Source organism: Aricia agestis, chromosome 1, assembly GCF_905147365.1.
Source record: "Aricia agestis chromosome 1, ilAriAges1.1, whole genome shotgun sequence".
In the NCBI taxonomy this organism is placed as follows: domain Eukaryota; kingdom Metazoa; phylum Arthropoda; class Insecta; order Lepidoptera; family Lycaenidae; genus Aricia; species Aricia agestis.
In genome coordinates, this window is record NC_056406.1 from 13,640,734 (window position 1) to 13,659,753 (window position 19,020).

At 37.9% G+C, this 19,020-nt stretch overlaps 1 protein-coding gene across 1 annotated transcript; it reads left to right on the plus strand.

The window, feature by feature from the left end:
- The first annotated feature begins 92 nt into the window (after positions 1 to 92).
- Positions 93 to 16,150, plus strand: LOC121733163 (suppressor of hairless protein). Its single transcript, XM_042123335.1, has 4 exons — positions 93 to 1,396; positions 1,823 to 2,067; positions 9,504 to 9,729; positions 12,886 to 16,150. The coding sequence occupies exons 1-4, from the start codon at positions 545 to 547 to the stop codon at positions 13,060 to 13,062; spliced, it is 1,500 nt and encodes a 499-aa protein (XP_041979269.1). The 5' UTR covers positions 93 to 544; the 3' UTR covers positions 13,063 to 16,150.
- The last annotated feature ends 2,870 nt before the right edge of the window (positions 16,151 to 19,020 follow it).

Here is a 19,020-nt window from a genome sequence, read left to right on the forward strand (position 1 = left end):
CTATCGAGTATCGACAACCGCACAAGCTTGCACATCACTCGATCGTGTCTATGGCCGAAATTGACAGTTTGTTTTTGAGGTTTTTAGCGTTGTCGTATTCGAATAAACACAAAAAATAAAAGTAGAAAAACTTTAAATAAAGTTGCATTTTTAGCGTGTATAAAGCCAAAAGTTATTTTTAATTTATATTCTGACAATCACAGTATTTTAATTCCTCGAAGAATACACGTTTGAAAATTCTGCCTTCGAACAGGTGTTGTTGAATGAATGTGTGTTACGGTTCCCATCGTAATTATTTATTTATGGTGAAGTGAATAATAGAAAAGTGTATCGATCGATTTTACTCGTGACCGAAGAAAGGCAAGTGCTGAGACGTTGGAATAAAGGAGTTACGAGAGTTTTGTTTACTGGAGTTGTTATGTTCGCTCACAAAATGATCGCCGGAGGGAGATAGGATAATGAGTATTTCAGAATGTCAACCTCAGGATTGAGAATAATATACGTGATGAAGAGTGAAGCGAGGTGAGAGTGAGCCCTGGCGAGCATGCCTCACCAGTACGGCGCGGGTGCGGGCGGCATCGGCGGCGGTCCACCCTCGCCACCCCCGCAGCATGGCGCTTTGTACCCGCGCTACGCCGCCGCCGCGGGTCCCGGCGCCGGCGCCTACCGCCCGGAAGAGCGCAGACTCACGCGCGAAGCTATGGAGCGATACCTACGAGATAGGTCCGACATGGTCGTGGTCATATTGCATGCTAAAGTCGCTCAAAAATCTTACGGCAATGAGAAGCGGTTCTTTTGTCCTCCGCCGTGTATTTATTTATTTGGCGACGGTTGGAGACTCAGGAGGGAAAGAATGTTGAGGGAGGGAGAAACGGAGCAAGCCTCACAGCTTTGTGCATTTATAGGTATTGGTAATTCAGATCAGGATATGCAACAGTTGGACCTAAACAACGGTAAGCAGTATTGTGCAGCCAAAACTTTGTACATATCTGATTCTGACAAACGAAAGCATTTTATGCTGTCAGTCAAAATGTTTTATGGAAACGGCCATGATATAGGCATATTCAATAGCAAAAGAATAAAAGTAATCTCTAAACCTTCTAAAAAGAAGCAGTCATTGAAAAATGCTGACTTATGTATTGCTAGTGGAACAAAGGTAGCCTTGTTCAACAGGCTAAGGTCTCAAACAGTTTCAACGAGGTACCTTCACGTTGAAAATGGAAATTTTCATGCGTCTTCAACACAGTGGGGTGCTTTTACTATACATCTTTTGGATGACAATGAGAGTGAATCAGAGGAATTTGCAGTGAGAGATGGATATGTCCACTATGGATCAACAGTGAAATTGGTGTGCTCTGTCACTGGGATGGCTCTTCCCCGGTTAATAATAAGAAAGGTAGGACAACAAAATTTTTTTAATGTCTTAACACCAGTCCTAACACAATACATTACAGTACCTACTGCAGTAGTTCGTCAAATTTCAAATACTATTTGTAAATTATGTTTTACTAGAAGTTCTAATACAAAGTATGAAAAGCAATGATTCCCTAAAACCTTGATAAACATTTTTGACAATACTAGAAAATTTATCCTGTAACTTGTAATTGAACCAGTAGTTGTCATTTTTTATGTGATTAGACCTTAACAGAACTTAATCAATTATATTATTTCATATTTTTAGTTCCTATAAAATTTAGCTAAACAACAGCTGACCATGTATTGAATTTTTATCATAATGGTTACTTTTTTTTTCTAAATTTAACAGCAAAAAAATATAGAATTCAAAAACACTGTCTTTAAACATATAAATAATTTTGTGTAGGTGGATAAGCAAATGGCGCTTTTAGAAGCAGACGATCCAGTTTCTCAGCTACATAAATGTGCATTTTACATGAAGGACACAGAGAGGATGTACCTCTGTCTGTCTCAGGAGAGGATTATCCAGTTTCAAGCTACGCCTTGTCCAAAAGAGCCAAATAAAGAGATGATCAATGATGGAGCCTGTTGGACGATCATTTCCACCGACAAAGCTGAATACCAATTTTATGAAGGAATGGGGCCTGTGAGGTAAATTTTATTTTATTTTAAAGGCTATTTTCAGCTTGTAAAATAGAGTTTTGATTTTTACTAACAAAATTATGGTTAAGAAAAGATTCCAATTTAACTTTTTTTTAGGGTTCCATACCCAAAGGGTAAAAACATTACCCTATTACTACTAAGACTTTGTTGTCTGTCTGTCTGTCTATTTCCAGGCTGTATCTCAAAAACCGCTATTGCTAGACTTTTGTAAATTTCACAGAGTGTGTATTTCTGTTGCCGCTATAACAACAAATACTAAAATCCATGGGCGTATCGAGGGGGGGCAGCTGGATCTGGATACCCCCCCTGGATCATGTTGACGTCCATACTAAGTATATACAAATAAAATATTTATTGGCCAAAAAATTTTAATATATATGCGATAATGGATCCCCACACTAGGCGATGCCTGTCCTGTGGGGACGAAACGAAGTTACAATAATTAGGTACTTATTTTTATTTTTATTTTTTTATAATAATTACTAATATAATACACTAAATTAAAAGTTATTTTATTGATGTTATTAGTGTGAGTGTGTGTATGTGCGAGTGTGTGTGCGTGTGTGTATGTGCAAGTGCGTGTGTTGTGTGTGTGTGTGTGTGTGTGTGTGTGTGTGTATTATCTAGTACTTTTATATTAAACATTACGAAAACGATTTTTTGCCATTTGTTTGCAATACAATATTTTTACAACTAAAACATATTAATTTTTTATTCTTTATAAACACCTAGATGAATGAAAAATCTGATTTGCCCCCCCTGGCCCAGAACCTGGGTAATTTGCCCCCCCCCCCCTGGCCCACCTGGCCCAACTGGCGAACCTGGGTACGCCCATGCTAAAATCAAAATAAAATTAATATTTAAGGGGGGCTCCCATACAACCAACTTGATTTTTTTGACCTTTTTTGCTCGATATCAATAATGACAACAGGCAGACACTTGAAAATTTCACAAAATCCTTAATTATATGTACTAGAGATCGCCCAAGGGTCAAAATTCGACCTCAAATTAAAATTAAATTAGGTAAAACTTATAAGTTTCTCAACACTCTTAACTTTAAAAAAATATTAAATATTAAAGTACTTACACATATAATAACTAACTAGCAATTTGACCGAGCTATATATATATATATATATATAGAATTGCTCGTTTAAAGATATAAGGTTACTTTGAGAAAAATTCATGTACCTGCCTATTGCCATTATTAATATAGAGCAAAAAAGGCCAAAAAAATCACGTTTGTTGTATGGGGTGCCCCCTTAAATATGAATTTTATTTTGTTTTTAGTATTTGTCATAGCGGCAACAGATATGTATGTTACATAATCTGTGAAAATTTCAACTCTCTAGCTATTACCGTTCTTGAGTTACAGCCTGGAGATTGACAGTCAAACGGACAGACATCGAAGTCTCAGTAATAGGGTTTTTACCCTTTGGGTACGGAACCCTAAACAAACTATGAAAATTTCAAGTCCAATAATGCGTCGTTATTATTAAGAATTCCCAGTAACTGAATATTATTTTTGCTACTGCTTCTATGAAATGTTTCAAAATATATTTTTTTAAATGTTTCAATCTTCAATATTATATCTTCTTGCTAAGGAAGGACTATTCAAATTTTCACCCCCAGGGGGGATCAATACGTTATCAAAGTTTATAAACCAGGAATACTATTTCACCACATTTTTCACGCAGGCAAAGCCGCGGGAAAAGCTTATCGTTAAGAGGCCGGGTACCATCGAAGTTCTCATACATACGTAATACCAAAATCATTTTCTCATACGAAAATATTTAACATGTTTGAGTTATTTTTCAGCTTAAAATAGTAATTACCTAGGTTCCTGCGTAAAAAAAAAAATTAAGTACTACAAAATATTTAAACACTAAAAAATATTTTTTAATGTTTAAATATTTTGTAAATTATATATTTAGTAATTTTTTACGCAGGAACCTAGGTAATTACTAATTACTATTTTAAGCAAAAATAACTCAAATATGTTAAATATTTTCGTATGAGAAAATGATTTTGGTATTACGTATGCATGAGAATTTCGATGGCACCCGGCCCCTTAAATATGCGATGAAACCGATATATTACACGATAGAATAGGAATGAGTTTGACTACCCATGCTCTAAACCTGGGATTCTCAAAATGAATTCCATTCTCTGAAAACTTTGGAAACCCTGCTCTAACCCAAAATACGTTTAGGTGCTGCGCAGACGACAGACTATCCGTGACGCACTTTTTAGTCTGCAATTATATGCAGTAATGCACACGACGCACAGCGCAGACGTTTGCGTTACTGCATATAATTGCATAGGTTCTATTTCCACAGACTAAAAAGTGCGTCACGGATAGTTTGTCAACTGCGCTGTGCCTTATAGGTGGTAAAATTATTATTAATATGATTCTCTTGTCATTTCTTAATGGGCAGACTGATATGTGATAAATGATAATGTTGGACTTTCATTATGTTTATTTGTGTTACCCATCGATTAATATTTAAGTTGTTAATCTCTCCTAATTGTTACGCGTTGGTTGATATTATGATAAACAGATTCAAAAATAGCTTTTTCGCTGGGCGTATTTTATTGTTAACTCTTAAGTTTGTCAGCTTTAACCATTTCGAGCAAAACAATACAACAATCTCACACACAACAGGCTGAAATAATGGCAGTGCTATGTTTTTACGTAGCATAAAACAGTAAAATAGATTATAGTGAGGGGCCGATTACATAGCCCTTCATGGCACTTAAATGTTAGGAGAGGGGACACTCTAATAGACACTTTAAATTCATATTAAATGATGAGACAGTAATTTGAGCACATTATGTGGTTGCAGCAAAGTTTAGTACTATATTAACAATCAAATAAAGCGCAATAGTGCCCAATAATTCCCCTCTCAAACCACTTATTCGAGTTCCGACTAGCGTTGCCAGATTTTTTTTGTCCCAAGTCGGGACTTTGGAACTTTTTAGGTAAAAAAAGCGGGATTCTTTAGTCAAAAGCGGGACAAAGTAAAAAAAAAAAGTATAAAATCAAAAGTTTTTTTAATTTTTATCTTTTTATTTGCGTTAAAATAACGTTTACGTGACAATAGATAGCTAAAGTAGCCAAAGAAAATCCGCCCCTCTATCTCTTCATTACGCACCTTTCTTTCTCAGCACGCTGCACGTACGTTCGGGTTTTCCCCGAAAAGCTGGACCCTGTCCCGCGCGGGACATTTAATTTTGATAAAAAAATCGGGACGTCCCGCCAAAATCGGGACGTCTGGCAACGCTGGTTCCGACACCTGTCCTTTTTCTATCAAATAGGGAGGCGTTATAAATTTGCTATGTCTATCTGTGTGTATCTGTCCGCAGCATCGTACCATCAATATCTTAACATCATCACGAATATACGACTCATTGTTATCTTCCTAGTCGTATCCTCATGGCTGAGGGACGTGACTACCAACATTTGCTTTCCTGGATGCACTGGACGTGGTCAGCAGCCTTGGCAATCGCGTCTGTCCATCGTATAGTCACTCTGCCTCTTTTCCCCTCTAAATGCCCAGCTAATAGTGCATAATATAAGACTCCCAAGATTAATGCTCGACGACGGTCGAGCAGGTCGTGGACTACATCAGAAGCAAGACCCACTTCGTCTTGAGGGTCGAGCGCTTGGAGTCCCGCCACAAAGTGAATTTTAGTTCCTTTGTGGTGAGAGTCCCGACGCACCATCTACCGACCTTCGAGAAGGAGGAGTTCTGGCCGATTGGAGTCGTCTACAGGAGGTTCCGAGGACGACTTCCGAAAACGTCGCACCCCACGTCGCAGACAATACGTGTTTAGTGTTTTAGTGTTAGTTTTTAGTATAATTGTATGTATGTTAGTCTATAAGGTATTTATAATATGGGCCAAGATGTCTGAGTTAAATAAATAAATAAAAAATAAAATAAATAAATTCGCAGCAAAATGGTTGGGGAAAAGTTTCTTCGCATATTATATAAAAATTCAAAAGGTTTTTTTATAAAGTTTATTTACAATTGACTAAAGTATATAGGTGCCATTTTGTTCGATAACTTTTTGGCCATCTTGTTGGTAGGACATGATCCCATTGCAATAAAAATTTTGGGGCTTCTGATGAAAAAACTGTGACAAGTGGTTTTGGCAGTCCTCTTGTGATGTCAACCTGACACTGCCTAAGGAATTCTGCAGCGACCGAAACAGGTGGAAATCTGAAGGTGCAAGGTCAGGACTATACGGCGGATGCATTAAGACCTCCTAGCCAAACTCCCGTAATTTTTGTTCTAGCGTTATCATATTGAAAAACCACACCCCACGGTAACAGCTCATAATGAATAATGCCCTTCCAATCCCACCACACACACAGCATCACCTTGTTGCGAGTTAACACGGGTTTCGCTACAGTCACATTTCCGGGTTGAAAACGCTTTTAACGCTCACAGATACTGCATTCTGACCGGCCTATGACCACGATCTTTTTAGCACGTTCTTGTCGTACGTGATCCACTTTTCACCACCAGTTATCAGCTTCTTCAAAAATGGTTCGGTTTCATTACGTCGTAATAAAAAATCACAAATGAGTACACACAGTTCATTAGGTTTCTTTCAGTAAGCTCATGAAGCACCCAAATATCGAGCTTTTTTGTGTAGCCAGCTTTTTTTAATGCGCCAAAACCGTTTTGTGGTCAATCCCCAGTTCTTCACCGTAACTACTAATATGCTGACCTTGCTCCACGTTTTTAAAAGTGGCATCAGTTTTGCCGTAATAGGGCGACCAGAGCGACGTGCATCGTTGATATCAAAATTTCCGGATTGGAAACGCTTTTAACGCTCACAGATACTGCATTAGGTCCATAAATATCACAAATTTTTTCGCGGATTGTGTTGCATTTTTCGCGGATTGATTCACTAATTTTAAAGCCCCATCCCCACTCGCGCGTGAACCGCGCGCGACGCCGCGGAATTTCCGCGAAACGTGAGTGTGGATCCGGTTCGCATATTTTTCGCACTACGCGGCTGGTTCCCCGACCGCATCCCAACTCGCGCGCGAACCGTGCGCGACGCTGCGGCGCCGCGAAATTCCTGCGAAGCATGAGTGAGAGATCCGATTCGCATATGTTTTGCACTTCTTTTTTTTTATGAAATAAGGGGGCAAACGAGCCAACGGGTCACCTGATGGAAAGCAACTTCCGTCGCCCATGGACACTCGCAGCATCAGAAGAGCTGCAGGTGCGTTGCCGGCCTTTTAAGGGGTAACAGGGGAGGGTAGGGAAGGGAATTACAGGGGAGGGTGAGGAAGGAAATAGGGGAGGGTAGGGAAGAGAAAAGGGTAGGGTATTGGGCCTCCGGTAAACTCACTCACTCGGCGAAACACAGCGCAAGCGCTGTTCACGCCGGTTTTCTGTGAAGACGTGGTATTTCTCCGGTCGAGCCGGCCCATTCGTGCCGAAGCATGGCTCTCCCACGTCAAAACGGCCCGTTCCCCGATTGTTGTCGGTTTTCTGTCCCGCTACAAAGATATTTTTTTTTAATCTTTATTTTAATAAGGGCTTTTGCCATACAAGACATGCCAGCATTGTTTAGTGAACAGAATACAATTAATCCTACTTTATACTTTATTACTTTATACTTTATATACTTTATTTACTTTATAATATTATAAAGGCGAAAGTTTGTTTGGATGTATGGATGTTTGTTACTCTTTCACGCAAAAACTACTGAATGTATCTTAATGAAACTTTACAATAATATAGCTTATACATCAGAATAACACATAGGCTACAATTTTAATTGACTTTCAAAATGGGGGAGGTGTTATGTTCGTTTTTTATATTCAACGATTACTCCGCCGTTTGTAAACCGATTTTCAAATTTTTTTTTTGGCGTACAGGGTGTCATCCCAATTTGGTACTATACTCAGAAAACTGGTGATCTGATGCTGGGAGCCATGACTAATCGAGGGAACTCCTTAAAATTTATATGGAAACATGTGGTGACTTCGGTTTCGTGGGAAGTAGTCTAAGCATATGCAATCAACAAGTAAGATTTTGCACCAATGTATACCATGATTAGATTGGGAAGGTGCTGAGAGAACTCCTTTGCATTGCTTTAAGAACGGAAAGCATATGCTACTATGCAAATTACATTCATCATCACTACCATATTATACCTTATAAAGTTATATGCATCCCATGATTATGAGCCTATTATGACCCATTGGTTCTTTTCATAGTCATTTAGATCAAGATTCGATTTTGTCAAGCGATTAAAAAAATATTTATTTGTTTGATTGAACACGTTAATCATAGGAGCTATTGGTCGGATAAAAAAATATTTTAGTGTTAGCTAGCTCATTTATCAAAGAAGGCTATAGGCTATTTTATCACGCAAACTAATAGGACCGAAGAAACAGAGGAAATCTGGTTAAAACGGAAAATTATTAGCAAGGGTTTATCTCACGAACTACCAAAGCAATTTTGTATGTTATTTGGCAAAGATATAGAGTAGACTACGTGAAGAGAGATAAGCTATTTTGTTGCGAAAAAATGTACGATTTCCGTAAAATTCCTAATAATTTACGCGAGCGAAGCCGCGTGGGACATCTAGTTTATAATATAAAGTAAGATAAATTTGGCTCAAGGGCGCAAACTATAGTGCGTCAAGAAAGTGAAGTAATTAAAAAGTGGCAACATTGCGAATATGTCGCGAACTTTGCGAGTGTGAATCAGTAAATTTGGCAGAATGCGCGATCCGCCTCGGTCCGCGGCGCGCTGTCGCGCGCGAGTGTGGATCGGCAGTAACAATAAGAAAAACAAATGAAAATCTCAAATTTACCTAATTTGAATTTGGAATTGTCTTCTGTAAAATTAGAACTTTTTAATGATATCAAAATCAGCCAGATACAATTGGTATAGCCCAAGAGATTTTATGACAAGTTCATACATACTATAATGCGAAAAGACTTTTCCCCTAGCCTATTATTACTTATTAGGCTCGTGGCTACGTGGTCAAAAAAGGCGAGTGATCTTTGTAGACAGATAGAGTGGACAGGCGGGTGGTAACAGTGGCGGCCTCACCCGTTGCGAGGACCCGGGCGGAAGGTCTTTGGGAAGCCCTGCCCCCCTAGACAAGTGGCAAAACGCTAACGCTACAAAATGTATGCGATTTGACATTAGTCATCGCTTCGCTAGCGAATACTAATGTCAAATCCATACATTTTGTAGCGTTAGCGTTTTGCCACTTGTCTATAGGGGCTGGGCGGCAGGTCTTTGCGAGGCCCTTTGTCTTCCAAAAAAAAAAAACACTGCGAAGCCCCTGTAAGTGTGAGGCCCCGGACGATTGCCCTGTTCGCCAACCCTATGGCCGACACTGGTTGGTAATTTTGAGTCGCTACAGTATAGTCATTGTTATAGATCGCCGGTAACTCCCGTGCCCCTGGTCCACTCGCTGAACCTGAACGGGGGCGGCGACGTGGCGATGCTGGAGCTGGCGGGGGACAACTTCACGCCGTCGCTGCAGGTGTGGTTCGGCGACGTGGAGGCGGAGACCATGTACCGGTGCGCCGAGTCCATGCTGTGCGTCGTCCCCGACATCTCTCAGTTCCGCGGACAGTGGCTGTGGGTGCGACAGCCCACTCAGGTAAGCTAGTAATCCTATTATTAATACCTATAGCAGCGTAAAATACTGTACAGAGAGTTGATTTCACGTATGTTAAGCTGTTTAATAGGAAACGGAATAGAACACTAATATATATTCTGTGATAGAACGAACAAAGAATGAAGTTGTTATTAATGTTGCATAAAATTGTTGAATTGGAGTAATGCGGTTCTGCTAAGGTTGATTTTCCTAGTAAAAAGCTGACGAGTATTATTACGCAAGAGGAGCTCCAAATAGTGTGTTAACTTGCCATGCTGTGTAAACAGATGCGTATTACAATAATAATAATAGTTACTCTCGAGTAGAAAAATAAACATAGAGGGATCGGGGAAGCGTCACGCTACGGAGGGGTCCCGCGCACGATTTCGCGTGACGCAAATTACGGATGACCCTAATTTATTGCGCCAGTTTTAATGTGGGCGCCTTTAACAGCCGATCGGATAAAATTTTGAACTATTTTATTTTATTGAATGGACATTGTTACAAATTATTTGCAATAAGTCGCGTAAAAGTTACGAGGAGTCCACACCGCCGTTTTTCCATACAAATGTTGTCCCCTGTTTCCTCCCTGGATAATGCCGGTAGAATTATGATTTTTTTCCTGAATATCTATGGCCACTATTAGCATGTCCCTATGTTTTCTTTTTTTTTTTTTGCATAATTTTATTAAGTACTAGATGTCCCGCGCGGCTTCGCCCGCGTAAATTAGGAATTTTACGGAAACCGTACATTTTCCCATAAAAAATAGCTCTTATGTCCCTACTCCCTTCACTTGGTCTACTCTATATCTGTGCCAAATATTGCCATAAAAATTGCCCCAGTAGTTCGTAATTTCTAATATTTCCCACGTATTTCCCACATTTTCCTGAGTTTCTTCGGTCGCATTAGTCTTAACGTGATAATATAATATAGCCTATAGTCTTACTCGATAAATTAGCGCTCTATCTAACACTGAAATAAGTTTCTAAATCGGACCAGTAGACTCTCAGCACCTTCCAAACCACGGTATACCAGGTATACCTCGGTGCAAAATCTTACTTGTTGGTAGCATATGCTTAGAATACTTCTCACGAAACCGAAGTCACCACATGTTTCCATATAAATTTTGAGGAGTTCCTTCGATTACTTATGCATCCTTCATCAGATCACCACTTTTGTGAAAATAAAAACCAAATTGGGATGATACCCTATATACCAAAAGAAAAATTTTGAAAATCGGTTAACAAACGGCGGAGTAATCGTTGAACATAAGAAAACGAACATAACACCTCCCCTATTTTGAAAGTCGGTTAAAATTGTAGCCTATATTATTGTAAAGTTTCATTAAAATCCGTTCAGTAGTTTTTGCGTGAAAGAGTAACAAACATCCATACATCCACACATCCATACATCCAAACAAACTTTCGCCTTTATAATATTAGTAGGATAGTAGGATGTTCCGCGCGGCTTCGCTTGCGTAATTTAGGAATTTCACACGACCGTACATTTTTCCGCAAAAAATAGTCTATGTCCCTTAACGTGGTCTATTCTTCATGTTTGCCAAATAACATAAAAATTGCTCCAGTAGTTCTTGAGAATCTTAAGATAATAAACAATTTCATATAATTTTACCCGTTTTTTTCACATTTTCCTCTATTTCTTCGCTCCTATAAGTCATAGAATAATAAAATATAGCCTATGACCTTCCTCGATAAATAGGCTATCTAACACTGAAAGAATTTTTCAAATCGGACCAGTAGTTACTGAGATTAGCGCGTTCAAATAAGCCCTTTCAAATAAAATCTCCTCGTTTTTTCCACACTTTCCTCTATTTCTTCGCTTTTATTAGTTTTAGCGTGATAAAGTATAGCCTATAATCTTCCTCGATCAATGGGCTATCTAACACTGAAATAATTTTTCAAATCGGACTAGTAGTTCTTGAGATTAGCGCGTTCAAATAAGCCCTTTCAAATAATTTCTCCCGTTTTTTCCACATTTTCCTCTATTTCTTCGTTTCTATTAGTCTTAGCGTGATAAAATATAGCCTATAGCCTTCCTCGATAAATGGGCTATCTAACACTGAAAGAATTTTTCAAATCGGACCAGTAGTTCCTGAGATTAGCGCGTTCAAACAAACAAACAAACAAACAAACTAACAAACTCTGCAGAATTATAATATTAGTATAGATTAAAAAAGATAAGAACGTCCAAAAACCCAACAAAATGGCAAGATTTTTTTCTGTGTTCAAACACCCAGAAAACAAAACTGGCTAGAATATACAAAAAAAAAACATAAGAACACAGCTCAAGCTTTGCTTTAATTCTTAATGAAAAAAGTACGGCGACTTACCCCAAAAATCAAACATCATCTTCTCTTCACACTCACGCCCGTCTTTCATATGCCAGGTTAAAAAGAACGACGCGGATTCATCGCCAAATTAGTTTTTTCTCAATAACTCGATAAATATACAATATTTTAAAAATCCGCTAGGTCGATCTCTCAATGATAGAATTTTTATACAATGTGTTAAAATATTAACTTAGTTCAATGCACGGTTATGGCAATAAATTAAAAATTCGTGAAAATTAGATGCATATTTGTGATTTTTTTCTATCGAGAAAATTTTAAGATATCGTGTTTATGCTCAGATCGAATTCTCGGAAATATAATGTAGTATCTAATTTTAGAAAATGAAACAATTCGGGGCTTATTTTCAAGTATAAAAATGAATTATAAAATCGACACTTTAGGGTTAGTCGCCCCCTTAAATCGGTTAAGATTAGGAAAAAGAATCAGCGGACAACGAATCGAAGATTTTCTGTTCTTTTATTAGAACTTTTGTCGTGTTGTCTCTATCGCGCTCTGCGGTGGGAGACTTGAGATTGGTGAGACAATTTCTCACGCCCCTGGTGTATCCTCTTAAAGATGGTGTATCCACTTTTCTCGGGGCCATAGGCGTACTGTACCTACCAATAGCGTGTAACTGTCGTTCGAAATCTACTAATAACGACCCGCCTGAGCACTGACGTGTTCCCGTGCTCGCGTATCCGCCGCACTTACCACTCAAGAGGTCGAAAAATTTCACATTGCCCATTATCCCTAACCAGTTTTTATGCGGCATCTTAAATTTCTAAGTTATAGCATAATATTGTTTGCAGGTGCCCGTATCGTTGGTACGGAACGACGGGATCATATACGCGACGGGCCTCACGTTCACGTACACGCCAGAGCCGGGGCCGAGGCCGCTGTGCCCGCCCGTGGACGACGTGATGAGGCCGGAGCAGACGGCCTGGCACCACGACGCCCATCGCCTGCCGGACAACACCCTGCAATAGCCCATGGACTGCAGGCTCGACGACGGCCTGCAGAGATTGTGTTAGTGTGTGCGAATCCAAAGATAAACACGAGTTTATTGGTAAGTGACTAATGTAGTTTGGATAGTGCCTAAACGTCTTACATGTTCCTTGCTGCCTCTGGAAGATACAGACAGAACAGAAGTCAGACAAAATTGTGTCGGTCATCCGTTTGCATTGTTATACAAACCCAAACAGTCTACATTTCTACAAAACGTGATACTTTTCGTGCACACTCAGGCTTCATCGCAAAGGAGACATTATTATGCGTGCTCTAGAGTATCGGAAGATTACCTATTATATTATGGTCGCCGAGTACATTTCTGTCGAGTACATAACTAGAAGCCGCATGATCGACGACATGCTCGTATGAACTGTTATCTCCTACTATTTTTATAAATTGTGGTTTTGAGTTATCAACCGTAAACCGCAATTAATCAACCAACCAAATGTTATCTTCACAGTCACACGTTCTAAAATGGTCGAAGAGGAAATGAAAATATTTTGCATCGCTTGAGTTATATAGTATGGATTGAGAACATTAAATAGTAAAAATTGGAACAGAAAAATTGTCTAGCTCTATACTTTGTAAGAGTTATAAAATATGCAACAGTTTCATTTTATGTCAGATACGAAAATTAATTACGAACACGGCAGCGGCGATGTGGGAAAATGTCGCAATATTTGGCTTTTTAAAGTCGATAAAATACAAATTTATGCAACAAATAGATCAGAAACTCGTTTAGATCATCACAGGACGCGACGACTTCCTCGCGATGTTCAATCCGTTCACAAAGGTCGAAAACGGGGACCCGCGCCTTCCGTGTCAAAACGGAAGACAACAAATTATTCGTATTCACAATGATCTACTTTTTTAACCTATGTTCAGAAGTGGATGTTCGATGTTTGAATATACCTATTATAATTTTATTAATACATCTATTACGTCTGCGACATAGTTAAATTGAGTGAACTTCAAAAAAATTGTGTTTTGTGAAATGACGACGTTGGTTTAATAACAAAATACTGAAGCTAGGTATTAAATAAAAAACTTTCTGTGTATTTGCCTGGGTATGCGAGAAAGGAACATGGAACGACAAAAAATAGAAGTGGCACATGCATTTGAATCAATTCGCCGAACAAAATATGTGTAAATACTTAAGACAGTGTGCCTAAATATCTGTAGAAGTAAACTATTTTAAATATCGAGATTACAACACCAAAATTTTAATTTATTAAGGTTACGGTAGCACTCGTTCTTTATCGACTTTCGAGTTGGGATTATAAATCTGACTACAATATTCTGTTGGAAACGTTTCGTTTCGATAATCAAATTTTGTGGCTTCGCTCTAAATATTTTATTTAGGATAATTTTAGTTTACTGTAAATGTATAAGAATGCGAATTATTATTAAAATTAGGTTTATATCGGCGATATTTCACTGCTTCGCTTTAAATTAGCAGGTGAAAAGATCTCTCTGTAGAGTCCGCCCACTGACGAGCTGTACCTAATTGTGGGCTGTAATTTCTATTCTTCTACTTTAATAGTTTCATGAAAGTAGACGAAGTAACAGCTAGATAAGCCATTAATATTTACGTCTTCAAAAAATCAGCTACATTGTTTATTTGTGGGTTAAATATATCGTTGCTCTTTTTATTCATGGTAGACGTATCAAGATTTTTAACCCAGGGTTAAATTCGATCTGCGCGCGGGGGAAGAGAGTGGAATAATTTGTCATTAAACATAACCAAATGGACTTACGCCAAATTATTTTAGCTGCGTGCTAGCTGGAGCCGAAACCGAACTAATACAATTTTGAAAAGTAAACAAGGTACAGCTCGATCGTGCGAAGGCGGGTGTCGTTTCCTCGGGGCCAAATAGCTATAAATCCATGACGAGTGTTTCTATGTAATTTAGTTGCGTGTGAATGCGCCCTCACTTGAGATTACAATGTTTATATTAAATACGGTTTATCGTGAACCGATAGGTACGTAAGTCATCGATGAAAGGATTTCCGTCTAGTTCCACGAATAAGGTCATTATTGCGCTTTGCAATTTGTAGGCTTTCTTTACAATATACCTACCCAATTTTTCTACATCGAAGCTTAGCTACTTACAAAATGTTTTTGTTAAGTAGGAACTATTATATTATTATTTTACAAAAACATAAACACTGCATGCTTATAACGGCACGGTTAAAATATTAAAATTCCAAGGTGATCAGCAAAACATAAAATGTAAAATCTGAGCTTGGTATTGACGCAGCCGACCTATTATGGCTGTCCAATCGATCAGGGTCTCAAACGCAACGTCCTGTCGGTCTTGTGAATGTAATATACCTACGAATTAACTAGCTGTGCCCCAACATTAAGGAGTGCTCCTCTTTAAGCTTGTATCGAAAATTGATTCAAAAGTACAATCTGTACGAGTTAGTAAATTTTTTCAATTTAGAAAAACAATTCTTTAATTATAATTAAAATTACCAAATCCTTGCAGATTTGATCAGTAATTTTTGTAACTACTTGTACGTATGTAAAGTAACAGAGACTATAAGTAAACGAAGTAGAATTAGAAATTAAGTGAAATTTCGGAGAGATAAGTATCATTTTGTATTTATTGCCTACATAAGGAGAATCGGTTTTATAGTGTGTGATTTCGAACATTCCACGCCGGGTGTAATGAGAAGTACAAAAAATTATAAATATTTTTGTAAGAGAAATTGTAAAGTATTTGGTAACTTTGAAAATTGAATTGACGACCTTTTTTTTAAATGGAATTTATAAAGCGCACCGCACTCATGTCGTTATATTTAATTTTCAGAGAACTATGATGTATCTTTCTATATGATTGTCAAATGAGCCAAGTTGAAAGTTTTTTTTTATATCAAAATTACTTTTTATAGTAGCATTTTTATATTTTACGTTGTCCTGTCTACAGCTCTACATGCTAATGTAATATGTTCAGAATAAATAGTTCATTGTAGACGCAACAGAATTGTGAATCGATAACATGTGATATTATAAAGCAGTCATTCTAAACATTGATATTTTAATAAATACATTTAAACAAACGTCTCTATTATTTTTCACCTCCTAAACTTATTTGTCCCAAAGAACTACATACTTTATTTACGAAAATGTGCAAATGTGCAAAAAACTCTACGCCTGTGTATAAACCGTTTACTTGGATAAGACATAACACGCAAAAATAGAATCACAGTTTTTGATGAAGTTTCTCATTATACATTTTAAGGTATTATTTTAATCCTTACAGTTTACGATTAAAAATGAACTAATGAATAAGTTATTTCAATTTCCCTAAAGGACGAAAACTAATAAATCCAAGTAATGTTGTATCCATTTTATATGCAACTGCAAAGTTTCATAAAATATTTTAAACGTCGTTGGCAACGAGCGCAAACTTTAAAGTAATAAAATGTATTTGAATATAATACGCTTTTAATTAGCGCATTAAAAATGTATTCCCACATGATGTTTAACGAGGGCCGAGCGTAATTAGCTGATTATGAATCAGAGCCGATCGAGGAATCAGTGCTGTGGGAACGTCTTCAAAAAATTCTTCACATGGTCATAACGAGTCCTCCCCTACCGGCCGTTCCGCTTCGCCGGGGTTGACCTCTGTACTCTGCATCACTCTTATCGTCACACGCTATTGTTCGTTCAGATTTAATGCGAAACGTACAGGTTCAATCTGTTGGTTGCCATTTATTTTCAGTATTTTTCATGGATAATGGGGGGAAATGTAGGGATTTTCGTAGCTCATAATTCGACATTAAAGAAAAACTATTCATGTTTTTTAAAATTGTTCCTAAACCCGTTGGCTTGGACCTTGGTAAGTAGGTATGTCACATTATGTGACCTACAAATTCATGTTACCTCTCAGAGTAAGCTAGTTGAATAAAGTTGACATTTCGTGGTTAGTCTAATTATCTGCAAATCGTAAGATTTGAAGTTGAAAAATGAGTTGGTAGAAAAAAAATCGGTGCACAACGACAACACATTTGGCTGCCACATTGTCTAACACTTAACAGGACGTAAGTATACCTCTAAAAATGAAATTGGTATGTATAGTAGTTTATCTTTTAGATCCATGGTTAGACTAGCAAGAGAAAAGAAAACTTTGCCCTGTCATGATACTACTTTTGTAAAACGAATTAAGTAAGTTTTTAGGGTTCCGTACCCAAAGGGTAAAAACGGGACCCTATTACTGAGACTTCATTGTCTGTCCGTCTGTCCGTCCGTCGGCCTGTCTGTCTGTCTGTATCTCAAGAACCGCTATAGCTAGACTTCTGAAATTTTCACAGATTGTGTATATCTGTTGCCGCTATGACAACAAATACTAAAAACAAAATAATATGAATATTTAAGGGGCCTCCCATACAACAAACGTGATTTTTTGGCCTTTTTTGCTCGTAATCAATAATGATAAGAGGAAGGCACTTGAAATTTTCACAAAATCCTTAAATATAAGTGTACTTAATAATAATTAATAATAATATTAAAATAAAATAAATAATTAAGGGGGGCTCCCATACAAAAACCACAATTTTTGGCCTATTTTTTCTCTATAACGGAAGTCGGAAATCTTCGTACGGGAGTCCAACTTGCACTTGGCCGATTTTTTTTGTAAAGGCGACGTACTCCTCGTACCTTAGCCCGAACTCTGACTTCTAATGAACATATTGTCGTTAGCTTTTGTATTCAAAAGCGTTACTATATGGTTAAAACTTAAAGCGAATCAAGAGTTCTTGAGTATATAAACTTCGACAAATTCGTTATTCGCTCGCAAAGCGGGTATTAACAATGTACATCGAGTAAAATATATCAAGAAGCGACTCTATAAAATCCTAATAACGGAGTTAATTGGTATCGCTGCAGTGTGCAGGCGCAAATAGTCTACTCACACGCGACTGGTGACGTGATGATGATGACGTCTTGCGAAGATGCTCATTAGAAAGTCAAGCAGAAACAATTAACACGCAACGTGGGAATTAATAGCAACTGGTTTTACCACATCCTGCTCCAATAATTATGTATTTAATAGCTTTAGGAAGTAATGATTGAATAATAGCAAATGTCACCCAATATTCACGTACTGTAATCGACATAATAAGGTATGAAAGAAGCCAAGACTATAGGGTCTACCAGAATCTGATGGCAAATTTTGATGGCAGATTTTCAAAAACTATCCTTAATCATTGGATAAATTTTTATATTTGCATGTTTCACACACAGAATAAGCCGCAAAAGGAAAAATAAAGGATCAAAATATTTTATTCCTATTACCCCAGCATTGCTAGAGTCAATTTATTTACGCACTTTTTGCCATGTTTATAGAATATATCGTCTACTTACCTAGCAGCTACTTGATCTATCTAATATAAATTATAATATATAAAAACATTCTCAATACAAATAACACAGATAAAAGCTAGACTTTCCACTTCGCAGCCAGATTCGGTAAGAAAAATCCATTTAATCAATTTTTCAGTGGCTATATATTTTATACCCGTGCGAAGCCAGGGCGGGTCGCTAGTATTATTATAAATGCGAATGTGTGTCTATCTGTTACCTGTTCACACCCGAACCGCTGAACTGATTTTCCTGAAATTTGGTATGCAGATACTATGAGTCCCGGAAAAGGACATAGGATACTTTTTATCCCGGAAAGATATACGGTTCCCGCGCGATAAACGAATTTTGACGCAACGGAATTGCGGGCATCAACTAGTTTATTATTAAAGCTAGAAAGTGGCTTCCCTCCGCATCATCATCATCATATCAGCCTATAATAGTCGTCCACTGCTGGACATAGGCCTCTCTCAATGAACGCCAAGATGACCGATCTCCTGCTACTCGCTAAGTCAATTAACTACATTTAAATATACCTACTAATATACCTAATGTAGCGAATAGGCGA

Excerpts from the sequence above, each read along its gene's own strand:
- LOC121733163 (XM_042123335.1), top strand. The coding sequence starts at position 545 with ATGCCTCACCAGTACGGCGCGGGTGCGGGCGGCATCGGCGGCGGTCCA. Across the intron at positions 1,397-1,822 it reads CCCGGTTAATAATAAGAAAG|GTGGATAAGCAAATGGCGCT; the intron begins GTAGGACAACAA and ends AATTTTGTGTAG. Across the intron at positions 2,068-9,503 it reads GAAGGAATGGGGCCTGTGAG|ATCGCCGGTAACTCCCGTGC; the intron begins GTAAATTTTATT and ends TCATTGTTATAG.